The sequence below is a fragment of the Cyprinodon tularosa genome, unplaced genomic scaffold, assembly GCF_016077235.1.
Source record: "Cyprinodon tularosa strain WSP-4 unplaced genomic scaffold, ASM1607723v1 ctg201, whole genome shotgun sequence".
NCBI lineage: Eukaryota > Metazoa > Chordata > Actinopteri > Cyprinodontiformes > Cyprinodontidae > Cyprinodon > Cyprinodon tularosa.
This window is the reverse complement of record NW_024038739.1, coordinates 117109-130569: the sequence shown is the minus strand read 5'-3', so window position 1 is coordinate 130569 and position 13461 is coordinate 117109. Positions and strand designations below refer to the sequence as shown.

Below are 13461 nucleotides of genomic sequence, written 5' to 3'. Positions count from 1 at the left end.
TTATATTAACATTTAATTTATGTTTTTCAGTGTCAGTCTTTTTTCTTCTCTAATTGTGATTATAGCTCATAGACTTTGACACACAGCCTTTCTTGGTGATACAAGAAAATAAACCCCCTTTTTTTTTTCTCCTTTTTTTTTTTTTGCCAAGCTGTCCTGTGTTACAGGACACAGCTGTACTGATACCTCACTTCATGTCTTCATCTCACTGGCTGTGCTGTAATATACCACACGTATATACTTTCATTATACCAACAAGTATGTGGGACACAGGGAGCCTGGGTGGGAACTTTATAAAAGCCTAACCTTTTAAGGAATAGTTAAATCTTAAATGGAGGTTTTTGTTTTCTACAACTCTTGTCAATAATAAATCATTATCCATTAATAAAATATTGGAAAATAGCCAATAAAGGTTTGTTTAAAGCCATTACTTTATTACCTATTTTTTAAAGATAAGCATTGAACGCCTTGAATCTGTAAATGCATCTGTTAGGGACCTGACATAAACGAGGACAAATGTTAATCAAAAATGTGGCAAAGTTCAATTTAATAATGCCAAAAGAAAAATTTAACACCAGTTAAAACTCAAATGCAAACATAAATCTAATGATTTAGGTCAAATTCAACTAAGGTCAAATAAGCACAACACAAACAAAACTGCAGTAAAAAGGAAAGACTGCTTAATTAGGGGTGCAGTGATTTTAAACTTGCCATATAAGGAAGTTACAACATAATATAGTAACAAAAAGCATGAAAAATTAACAGAAGGAACATATAAATGAATAAAGCAAAACTTCCTTTGAATAATAAATGGAAATAATAAAGTTTTATGTTAAAGTTGCAAAAGTAACTAAGGCCAACACATCCAGCTGGTCTGTATTTGCAGAACCTCAAAGAGAAAACAAGTATGTAAACCAGTCAGACAAAGTGTGCACTCTTTAGAAAATCTCTAAATAAATCAATTACTACCACCTTCCATAACATCATCTGTAACTTCTAATATAAATGACAGAACATCACTAATGCTGAGGTGGTGGTAGCAGCCTCCACCACCCACTCCTCCTCCCTCTAAAGGCTCTCTGTGGGGCAAGAAGTCAGCTGTAGTATTCTGGGTGACAGCCCAATATCTCGGGCTTGTAGGGTTGGATTTCCAGGTACCAATATTTTGAGTCTCTTCTCTGAAACCTGTTGGGCTGGAGGTCGATTGTGAGCGTCCCTTTTTCTAGCTTTAGAAAGCTCACAGGAGTTCCTCCGCCTAACGACCACAAACCGCTCAGCCAGTTGAGCAGCCTTCTTTGCAGTCTTTGGATTATGTCCCTTTATGAAGCCTGATGGGTTGCAGCTGTCATTCAGCTCCTTCAGCTTCATGTAGAGCTGTTTTGGAGAAGAGGCTGGTGCTGCTTTCTTTGAGGTCACACCTGCCAGGTCAGATTCCCTTTTCTTTTCACAAAGGCTACTAAAAATAACTCAAATAGTTCCACTATTAATTAAAAATTTTAATTCAATTGAACCTTATTCATTATTTTCTGCTCTGTCTGGGGCCGGGTCACAGGGGCAGTAGTCTGAGCAGAGACTCCCAGACTTCCCTCTCCGCAGACGCCTGCAGCTCTGCTAGGGGAAGCATGAGGGGCCTCCACGCTAGCCAAAAGGCATAGTTCCCCCAGAGCGCCTGGGTCGTCTCCTGGCGGGACACACCTGGAACACCTCTTAAGGGAGGCGTTTAGGGGACATCTCAAAAAGATGTCCTCAGCTGACTCCTCTCAATTTTGAGAAGTAGCTTTACTCCAGATGACAGAGCTTCTTTCGATATCTCTAAGGAAGAGTAAAGCCCTCTTTCACCTGCTTGGAGCTGGAATCTCCTTCTTTCGATCATGATCCAGATTTCACTAGATTTCACTTACAGACAGGTAAATCGACAGCTCCGGCCTTTCACTCAGCCCTCTGTTCACCACAGCAGACCAGGGAAATGTATGCATCAAAGCAGAAGCCTCACTGATCTGTCTATTGATCTTCCACTCCATTCTCCCTGGAGTTACAAACTTATCACTATTTATGCATCCTATCCACCTCTATCTGTTTTTTATTACCGGTAATTGCAAAAAAACAAAACAAAAAAACACTCATGAACCAGGAAAAAATCTTTTTGTTTTTATCTCCACCCTTTGATAAGCCAATCCTACAAGAGTTTGCCTGTCTCCAGCAATGTTGTGCCAATCTATCAATTGGTCCATCCCTAATAAAACATTAGGATGATTTTCTAAAAGCCATTAACTAAAAATGACACACAACTACTTAATGGATCAGGTCTGTCCTGGATTTCCAACTCTTTCTTTGCCATGAGTCTTTTAAATTTCCTTGGATTGTAAACAGCTCACATTTCTGCCATGTAGAAACTGCTTACCTCTGCCGTTAAAAAAACAAACCTTTTCTATTCTAACTGCTCACTCATAGCACTTTGCACTAACTCTTCCATATTGGTATTCTGATGAGCACATCACAGGGAATTTAGGGTCAGGTGCCTTGCCCAGGGGCACATCAACATGGTATGGAGAAGGCTGGACTTAAAGTGTCTGAACACAAGAACACCTTTTTTTCTGACTGACCCTCAGTTTCTTAAACTTGGAAACTGTTGAGCGAGACAAAAAAGTGCAGCAGTTGGCTTTAACAATAGGGAAATACAGACATGGTGGGATTTTTTTTCAGTATTTGAGACGCACATCAGAGCCAACTGAGAGAAATTTTAATTTTGTCATGTCAATTTGTGCATCTCTAAAATTGAATTTCTTAAATGATTAAACAATAATCAAGATTACAAAGTTTATGTAAAACAAAAAGGGTTTAAAGATCTACTTGTTGGGTAGCTATTTATTATCCAGCTGGTTTGACCGCACTGACCGTAGCAAAGGTGGACTGTTCCTTTAAGGTTCCAGGTGTGTATTCGGGCAGTAAATGTATTTTAAAATAAGTGCTGCAACAAACACGGCAATTCCATCCACTATCTGAATGTAAAAGCCCTCTGTGTCGTAGGGCTTCAGACTCTTGATAACTATTTGCCTCTGTGCTCACAGCAGAATGTGCTTTCAGCTGTTTGGGTTCGTCCTCCCTCTTTTATTAAATCAATGTTTCATTCTGATCCCCCAGACCTTCAACTGAGCTTCCACTCAAAGCCACACATTAGTTTCTGTTCTCTTTAGGTTCAGGATAATTACATATCAGGTTCATATCATCACACGGTTAGAATAACTCCGATCTTAGCCACTTAACCGCCGCAATATTTTAAGGGTTGATCAGATGTAGTTGCCAGTTTTCTTGTTCCTTTAAGAGCATTTCAGGAGCTGAAAAAAATATTTTTGACAATTATTTCTAGTGCTGTGCTCGATTAGTATCTGAATTTTGATTTTGGATAAACTATGGATGCCACGCTGGAGCAGAGCTAAAGTAGGAAACCAGTGGGATCTGCTCTCTGAGATTTCTTGCAGTAGTCTCTGATGAATCCCAATCTAGAGCAGAGAACACAGAGATTTGGAGGATAGAGTTGTGGCTTGAAAACTAAAGAGGTTTTTTTGCAGAATATTGTCTCCCTTTCCCTGCCTTGAAGTTGCCTCCATCACTGGAGGCCTTTTTCTTTCCATACCATCAAACCTCCTCCACGAAAAGCTGTTCTGCACTGAGGATTTTTTTGTTGTTTTTATCTCTGCAAGCCAATTCAATATGGCCGCCATCCATATAAATTAGTAAACGTTAAAGGAATTAAGTGATGGGAAATTCTAATAATTTATCATATTTTTTCTGTGGGTCTTTGTTCCAATATTAACTATTTTCAAACCATTAAATGTGGAGAAAGGTGAATATTCATAGTGCCGTTTCTGATCATCTTGTGTTTTTATCCACATCATTTAGCTCCTCCCACTGGTCCTCCAGCCTGCGTCTACATGTCATTCACAGATAGGGGATCCCACTTCAGAGGTGAATCAAAACTGCTAAAATCAGCAAACAATAAATAAGAGAATCTCAACATTTTGTAAAAAATAAAAATTAACTAAGGTTTACATATACATTTTTAAGTTGATTATCTGAACATGTGTATCCATGTGTAGCACTGTGATGTAGTTAGAGGAATAAAATATATAAATAAATATATATATATGTAGAAAGCCAAACCCTGTGAGGGGACTCTTGTTTTAAGAGGATGTGCTACCTTTCTATGATTTGATTACACAGCGACGCTTATGAGATGAGAATATTTTTAAAGAAATTGGCGAAACTAAACATATCGTAGGTGGGTTGAAATTATTTTATTTTTACAAATTTCTTGAAAATTGCTCATAATGTCATATAAATGGTTAGCATTTTACCTTAACATCTTAAGCTATCTAAAAGTTTTTTTTTGTTTTTTGGAGAAAAGAATATTTCAAAATTTGGCAGCTTTTAATTCAACTTAAATTAACTACTTGAAACCAAACTGGAGGCTGTTTTCTTTGAAGAATGCCCAGCTACTAATATGGTGGACTTTTATTCTGAAAATCCTTACACTGTAATCCTTACAAATATCAGCGGCTTGATTGATAAACAGTGGAGCATAGGTGTAGACAATCAGTCTGTTGCTGTTACAGTTTAAATAATTTTTCTTTTTAAACAACATATAAACATTACATGATTAAAAAATTTAAAGGGGGGCTCCCACTAATAATCCTTATTGTCTTGATTTTGCTGTTGGTTTCATATTAACCTGCAACTTCAATGCAGTTTTTGTCCAGAAAAAAAAAAACTTTGAATCATAGTATCTATCACTCTATCATATGTTTTATAAAAAGATGTCTCACTGTGTTTTGCTCTCCCATTTAACCAGCTCACAAAGCTTGGTCATATGCCAGCGTAAAGAACAAATGTCTCTTTTGTTTTGTACAGTTTTAGACATTTCGGAGGCACTTTTTTGATGAATCTCCACAAGTATGTAGCAAATATGAACATGTTTAATCCGTTACAAACCCCGTCTCTTTTTCTTTGAAGGGAGAGGAGGTCAGTGTTTATTTGTCAATGGTAATTATACCTGTCTGACTGTGTTCTGTTTAAATCCCTGATTATCATTGTGACTCTAAGTAGGCCATTAGAACGCCACGCTGAGGAGGCCTTCCTTAGCCAAACACACTACCTCTCCGTCTGCCTGCATGGACTCTGTACACGAGCACTCACTGCAGCAGGGCGCTGAAACCCAGAGTGAAATTATTATCGGCTCTTTAACCCAAAGTGATGCTTTTTTTGTGAATAGATTCTGGATTTTTAGCAGAATTAACAGTTTCACAGCATGTCCTGAAGCTGCAGTGCATCATCGCTGGGTTTGAAAGGTTAAAACACCAACAGGTTCTGTGGTGCCAAAAATTCACATTGACTTTGATCAAAGCAAGGTGCTCGTGGGTTATGGGAAAAATGAATTACAGTGGAGGAAGTGTTGTTCAGGTGGCCTCTTTAAGTGCAAATTTGTCTTTATTGAAAATCACTTTATCTCTGTTTAAGTTTGTGATGTGGAAATAGGTCCAAACTGGATGAAGGAAAAGGTTTTTCTTTCACATGGATACAGAAAAAAAAAAAAAGAATAAAACAGTGAAACATTACCGGTAATTGTTTTGTCTTTTTGTTTGGGCTGGAATTTTTGTTGAGATTGCAATCTGCAGATTATCGGCCCCCATTAGTTATCAGATTAACTGATTACATAATCGTTGCACACCTTTCAATTTAAATTGATGCATTTTTTTCATGTCGGTCTATAAGATAAAATACGATGAAGACTGTGGTTGTAATGGGCTGAAGAAAAATTTTTGAAAATCTCCACGCACTGAGTGCACCTGGAATGACACTGCATTTTAAATAAATATAGCCCTTTTTAAGTGCATCCATTTGAAACACTGAGAAAATCAAAGGGTTTGATTCAGGAGATGTGATTTCTGTAGTTTTCTGCACAGATCTAGCTGCTGAATGGGTTTCAGTTTTAGCTGTCCATTTCTGTGGGGGAGATCCATAGCATTATTGTTATGGCTTGGTTACCTTAAACATTTAAGTATGAAAAAGAAAAGGAAAAAAACATAAGCTGCCTGCAGAGACACATTACTACACTGAATTCTGTCAGCTGTTCAGCCAGCAGTCATCTGAATAATTGCTTGGACCATAACATATTTTACTGTTCTTTATCATTTTTATTTGCTTTATAAATAATTTATAAAATAAATAAAATTTATAAAGGGGGCAGGGGGTATGATTGTCATTAGCTCTAAGCCATAATCATCTAAATTTAAAATGAGATATATCACGGATATATTGTGCAAGATTCTTTTAAGGAATGTGTTTTAGAGAATAGTGCAGAAAACAGGAAACCTTGAATTTGTATTATTTGCTTTGTTTAAAAGATACAGTATTTAAATGAGCGGAACATTCAACTGATAAACGTTATTAATTATCAAGAATAATATTTTATCAAGAATAATAAATCTAACCTCTTAATTTTATGCTCGTTTTGACATAAAAATATGTAGTTACTACGCGTTGGTAGTGATAAGCACCGAAAGGTTGTCTACTAATGACTATTATATAGAATTTATGCAAAAGTGATTCAAGCTTGCCCTAATGAACCAGTAGGGGGCGCTAATAAGATCAACTCGGACTTTAACCGCCTGAATGGTATGACGAAGAAACAGTCAGTATTCGTTCTCAGTAGAAATGGCTCAAGGCTCAAAGAAATTCAAGGCTCAGCGTCCCGGAGCCCCAAAGAAACACCAACAAAACAAACCGAAGGGGCCAAAGAAAGGAGGTATGACTTTAATCTGAATTATTACTGCAGTTTCGGTCCGCGAAAAGAAAGCAAAGCCATAACTCAACATAAACATGTGACCAAACACATGTCTTATAGACATGTTTTAGACTTATCTTTTTAATACAATGAATTTTCTATTTTGTCAGCTAAAAATTTTATTTGATATTACATAACATGAAGTACATAAACGTACCGAGATGTTCGTCAACTATATAATTTATTTATTTTTTGAAGGAAGGGTTATCGCGCCTAAAAAGGCCCAAGTGGTTCAGCAACAAAAGCTAAAGAAGGTGATTAAAAATACCAATCTGCTAATGTATAAAGATGTTAGTTTTATTTTGATTTCATCGTGGTTTATTCCCCCATAGGGCCTGGAGGTTGCCATCAGAAACAAGATTGAGCAGGAGGTGACCCAGAAGGCCAGTTCCTCCCTCCATAAGCCTCTGACTGTGGTTAAAGGGGCTGAGGGGAAAGGAAAGCCTGGAACCAGCACCAAATAGGACCATCGCAGACCTGGATCCCATCAGCTTCAGGTTGTGGACTGAGGACTTTATATAAACCTCTGTTTGGGTCGCCGGCGGATTGGTGGAAGCCTGATTTTCAGTTTTTGTTTTATCTTCAGGTTGTTTCTCTCCTCTTTCAGGGAAGTGTTTTTCTTTGTACAGTGAAATAAACTGTTCCCATTCCAGATGAGTGAACGTTTGCCGAAACCAACCTGTATGAAGGAGTCCTGATGTTTACCTGACACATAAATGATTGTTCAGGATGAAAGGAAGATTTCTAAGACAGCTGAAATGGGATCACACAAATCAGATCTTAGTTTAAACAGGGACAAACTGTGGTGAATTTTGTGTTATTTCTATACAATTAAAGCTTCATTTGTCAAATGAATATGTTGAATGAATCCACACACAGCTCACTTAGTGTTTTTTATTTATTTAAGACTTTATTTGAATCTTTTTAAATGTGAGTAGCTTATGCAGTTCAGAAATGATGTATTTTTGCATCTATGTGTAAGCATTATGATGCTACAATGTTACAACAGCATGTAATAAGGCATACATGACTTAAAAAGATGCTAGAATAAATGATACATCGAAAAGATTTGTTTGTGAAGCTGGTAAAAAGTTTAAAAGGCCTTTATGGCCTCCGCGCAGTGATGAGAGCGAAGAAACCGAGGGAAGGAGTCCTTGGCCATCAGGCTGTAGATCCTCTGCTGCGCCTTGTTGAAGGTTTCTGCACACGGAGAGTCCATCATCGCCAGCAGAGCCTCACGGGTCTCAGCATCCAGGTTCACCTGCAATGAACAAAAAAACAAAGGTGGTCAAAACAGGCTTGATTATTCCTATACATCCTTCAGGCTCAGCGCTGCATCCTCTGCACTGACCTCCAGTGGGGCGTCAGGGTTGATGAACTGGTTGTAGATGCTAATGGCTTTGATCTTCTGCATTTTTGAAGGAGAAACCCTGTAGTCCTCACAGGCCAGCCAGAACTCCAGGTTCTCCTCGCTGAACTCTGAACGCAGGAAACCTCGAAAGGCTTGAAGGCCAACTGAAAGGACAGGGACAAAGTTACACAGAGGATGGAGCGGCTAGAGGAAATTGATTTAAACATGAAAGGAAAAGCACTAAAGCCAGATCTCCAGACACAGGCTGCAGGTTTGGCCTCCTGCCAGCTGATGATGTCTCTATCCTAACAACTTGTTTTTCTTTATCAAGAGATTTTACAAAGCCAATTTTTCTCAAAGCTGTAAACATTTACCAGTTAATGTAAACCAGAAAGTCTTAATAATGGACAGTATTTCCCAGGTTATAGATCCTCATACGACTTTTACAGAGCAACAGATATCTGAAAGTTTAGTCTGATGTTAAACGAAAGACAACAGATTATTGAACAATTTAAACTATTATTTAACCAAACATGTTTCTCAAAACAAAAAGACCATTTAAAAAGCAGGTTTTATATATTTTTTTAATCATTGTCTTATCTTTAAACTTTTTTTTTAACCAGCAAAAAACACGTAATAGAAAAAAATGCTCAGATATATGATTCCAAAATTAGCTTTAACAGCAACTTTACAACAAAGTTCCAGAAACACAGAAGTTTGTTTGTAACTGATCTGCATTACTTAATGTGAAGATTGTTGAATTGGGTAAGATTAGTTTCTTGTAACTCTTTTTTCTGATAAAGACCAAGAAGGTTTCTGTGTCGGGTCTTATCTACACTCAGATAAAAATTTATGATTATTGTCTTGATCAAATGAGCTAAAGGGTATAGTAGAAAATGACAATTGTTATTTTTTTTTTTTCTTTAAAATTTATTAAGATTGCCTCTATTTAAGACACTAGATTGCTTAGGGGAGAGTGGGTACAGTTGCAACAGTTGTTACTTTACAGATACAATAGCAAAATTTTAAAAATGAATACAACTTTATGCAATTTTCTTTAATCAAATTGTTGGCTTATTTAACTATTTCTCATTTGTCTGTCTCATTAGAAAAAAAAAATAACAGAAGATGTAGGATATACCCAATTAGATTAAGCCTTTAGAGATCAATTTGCAGCAGTGTGTTGCTCCTGTCCCTCGCCATTAGTACCATCATTAAACCAGCCATGCTTGCTTAAAACATTCGTTGTCTATGCCTGTTAGAAGAAACGGCTGATTCAAACTACATAGCTGTTAAGTGGTTCATACAAACAGTGTATATGCAATCATAAAAAAGGTAATCATTATATAAATTATACTTTTTTATCTGTATTTTCCCTGAAGGAATTATGTGATGGATCGTTCTCTCCTGTGGGAGCAAAGATGGTTTAAACTGAGCATGTGATGTAGGATTCTCATCAGTCTATTGGACAAATTAACAATATCACAACTGTCTTATTTCTTCATCAATAAAAGTTATATTTATTTTTTTATTTTACTCCAACACAAAGCTATGTTGGATAAAATGCAGAGCAATGGATAAATGAAACATAGGCAGTAGTGATTAACACATGCAGCTAAATAGATGCTATTAACACAGAAAAATATTTCAATTCATTCTTAAAATCATGTGCATATAGTATGTTATCTAAGTGTAAGCATAATGACATGAATCACAAGATTTAGTTCTACTTTATTTTAACTTCCTTATGCAATGGGTGTTGCAATATATGGGTATTTGTCAGATTTGTAATAAACCTCAAGGAAGGATCATTAAATGCTTCTTTTTCTGTAAAGGTTGACCGTGCATAATATATAGAAACATGAACTGTTAAATATGTATGTTTATTTGCAATTGGGGCTTTCTCTTCGCATGAATGGTGCCACGACACACTCCTAAACTAGATTTCAAACAGAAATGGAGAGTCTTACTTTTGCTGCTCAGGAGAGTTTCCAGATCTTGCAGGATTTTTCCATCCTGGACCCTAAAAAATATTCATAAATTATTAGAAAATCGTCTTTACTGCCAGAAATGAAACTGGTAAAAAGGCTTAGATTGGTTACTTTTGCTTGTGGTGGATCTCAGCCAGATGGCTCAGCTTCACTCGCATCCCTTTTGCCCTGAAAACACATGAAACTCCATTATAAACACTTCAGATTCAACAACGTAGTCACAAATTATCCTTGATGAACACTTACCTCTCCAAGCAGGAGGAAGGCAGGTAAGAGAGTCCCTTACACATGTTTTAAAAATTCAGCTCTTATCAGGATATTATTACAGTCAATAATTTGTCAGTCTGCCTCCCGCACTTTAAAGTGCAGCTCTTATATAGAGTAGAAGAGATGTGGTTTATCTGATCTGTCAATCTGCTGCTCTCAGACCAGCAGGTGTGGAGCTGGGATCTGTTCGGGGGTGAGATGTGAACATGTTCACAGGTCAGGTAGACCTGTCAACAGAAGACACAAAGCAGGTCAGTCTATATGAAAGGAAAATTAAAGAACCAGGACGCTGTGTGTTCTTAGTCAGGGTACACTGGTGCTTTCATAAAGGGTTGCGCTGGTCCAAACATGGATCATCCTGCAGAGTTCTGCAAAAAGATAATGAAGTGATGAAGACTGAGCAGGTGGAGAGGCAGCCTCACAGTCTGAGAGCTCACTAGGAGTTTCATAATGGACAAGCTTTTGAACCATGCAGCGAAGGTCAAGCCACTGTGGTTCAGACGTAGCTGTTAGTCAATCAATTTGGTTTGGGCCTTGAAACCATAGGAAATGAAAGAAGTGATGCATGTTGGGTGAAATTATGTAAAACCTTATTTACAGAAGTGGCTAGATGTTTACCTCATAATAAATGTGCACACCATTAACTTATATGCATATTCTAATGTTAAAACCACACACATAAATGTAATTACTGTGACTGACCAACACAAAGAGCGGACATGTTTTAAAATGTAAGGAACATAATGTTTTATTTTTATAAAGAATAACACCCTCCCCACAGTGATACACAGTGGTGGCAGCATATTACTATGGGGATGTTTTCATTCTTTGTATTCAGTTTAGATTGATTAAGAATCCTCTATATTGCTAAACAATTTTGCTTAATCTGTTAGGTTTGTTTTCCCCTTTTGCAGAAGGAAAAGCTTTGATTTCCGGTCATTCTCTTTATAATTTGTCTCATTTTTTTTTCTTTCACCACTCAAAACAATGTACCAAAGAGACACATTCCTTTAAACATTCATACAACTGCACACACAGACTACTTGAAGTTAATACAGTAGCCTCGGGGAACAACTGCACAAGTTGAAATCAAACTCACCACCGTCTAATTTTAGGATGGCTACCCTAACTGAGCGGAGCCACCTCCTGATTAATGCAGGGAAAACCAAGGATCTGGTGGTGAATTTTGAAGATCCACCCCACTGACACCAGTGGACTTACAACACTGAGGCTCCCAACAAAAAGGGGTCAGAGCAGACTCTTCCTGCTGAGGAGACTGAGGTCTTTTGGAGTGCAGGAGGCACTCTTAAAGATTTTCTTTGACTCGGTTGGATAAGCTGATCAGGAAGGCCAGCTCTGTAATTGGATGCCCACTGGACTCAGTGCAGGAGGTGCGAAACAAAAGGATCCTAACTAAATTAACATCTCTGGAGGATAATGTTTCCCATCCCATGCATGAAGCATGGAAAGTTCAGTAACAGACTGCTGGACCCTAAATGCACCAGAGAGCGTTATCACCGATCCTTCCTTCCAGCATCTGTAAGACTTTATAACCACTGTTTCCAACAACCTCAATAAGCTGTTACATTCATGCTGATTTTTACAGTTTCTCTCTGCTGTCTTTTTTGCACATCTCTGGTGTGGCTTTTTTTCACATATCCATTACTGTAGAAAGGTCCACAGCTGTATATTGAATACGGTATTTATTCTCCAGATTTATAGCATTTATATTGTAAAAACATTGTACAGTACAGTATTTTGTTTATTTTCTTAACTCTGTCACTTATTCTGTTATTTCTATACACCTTGTAAGGTCCATTGCTATAAACGCTGCTGCTGTAAACACCACAATTACTCCATTGTGGGACAATAAAGGGATTTTCTTCTGTTCTAACTATTCTCTGCTGTTATTGTCAAACTGTAATTTCCTCTACCATTAAAGTCTCCCTTCACCCTTCATATTATATATATATATATATATATATATATATATATATATATATATATATATATATATATATATATATATATATATATATATTTATTTTTTTGTCAATTTAGCTCTATTTGGGGTTATTTTAAATGTTGTTTCCTCCCTTCATTATGATGTACTTTTTAAATATATTGCCATCTTTTTTTTTTTGCCTTAGGCAGGGGTGGAGCTAGATGGGGGGCCAGGGATGGCCATGGCCACCCTTAGCCAATCATTGGCCACCCCTACCATTTTTTCCCCTCTAATACAGATGGTGGCAGTAGTAATACTCTCAAGAGGAATATAAAAAAATAATAATAATTTTGTGGGTAATTATACACATCAATATACTAACAATAAAGATGATAAGAACAGAATTCATGCTCTTTTCAGAACTTGATTTTATGTTATAAGGGGTAAAGAGAAAATGATGTGTCTTTGCAAGTCATCTAGGGCTATGTTCACACTGCAGGCCTTGATGCTCAATTCTGATTTTTTTTTTGGTGAAATTTTAATTTCTTTTGCGTTGCCATTCATATTTCCAAATATATGCGACTTCTATGTGATCTCCTGTGTGAACTGCAGTCATGCAACGCAAGTGTCCCGTATGCGCAGTAGAGGACGCAATGACGTCACAGGCCAACGTGCTCCGTGTTTACGGAAGTAAACATGGATGGTAGTGCTGGAGCGCATCTAGCGATCTTTCCCAACCATAAAAACTCAATCTTTTCAATATGGTTAAACATAAATACTGCTCTCCGCATCATCATCTGCCATGGTTGTTGTTTTTCTTGCAGATTCTGCGTAGCAAGAAGCAGAGCAGCGACCTTTGTTGAGTATTAATGGCGTTCAGGTCGGATGAATCCGACCTGGCCGTTCAGACACAGGTCGCATTTGAAAAGATCAGATTCGTATCGGATTCAGGACCACATAGCCAAGCGGCCTGGATCGCATTGGAAAAAATCGGATCTCTGTTGTTAAGACTGAAATGAAAAGATCTGATATAGGTCGCATACGGACAAAAAAATCATACTTGGCT

The 13461-nt window shown here is 37.4% G+C and overlaps 2 protein-coding genes across 2 annotated transcripts; one reads left to right on the top strand and one right to left on the bottom strand.

Annotated features, from left to right (window-relative positions):
* Positions 1 to 6643: 6643 nt before the first annotated feature.
* On the top strand, positions 6644 to 7519 carry cunh19orf53 (chromosome unknown C19orf53 homolog). Its single transcript, XM_038284668.1, has 3 exons — positions 6644 to 6802; positions 7040 to 7095; positions 7174 to 7519. The coding sequence occupies exons 1-3, from the start codon at positions 6712 to 6714 to the stop codon at positions 7303 to 7305; spliced, it is 279 nt and encodes a 92-aa protein (XP_038140596.1). The 5' UTR covers positions 6644 to 6711; the 3' UTR covers positions 7306 to 7519.
* Positions 7520 to 7721: 202 nt separating this feature from the next.
* On the bottom strand, positions 7722 to 10677 carry si:ch211-196h16.12 (regulator of G-protein signaling 5). The gene is made up of 5 exons (XM_038284667.1): positions 10430 to 10677; positions 10295 to 10351; positions 10163 to 10215; positions 8193 to 8356; positions 7722 to 8102 (listed from the first exon to the last, which is right to left on the bottom strand). The coding sequence occupies exons 1-5, from the start codon at positions 10471 to 10473 to the stop codon at positions 7935 to 7937; spliced, it is 486 nt and encodes a 161-aa protein (XP_038140595.1). The 5' UTR covers positions 10474 to 10677; the 3' UTR covers positions 7722 to 7934.
* Positions 10678 to 13461: the final 2784 nt, after the last annotated feature.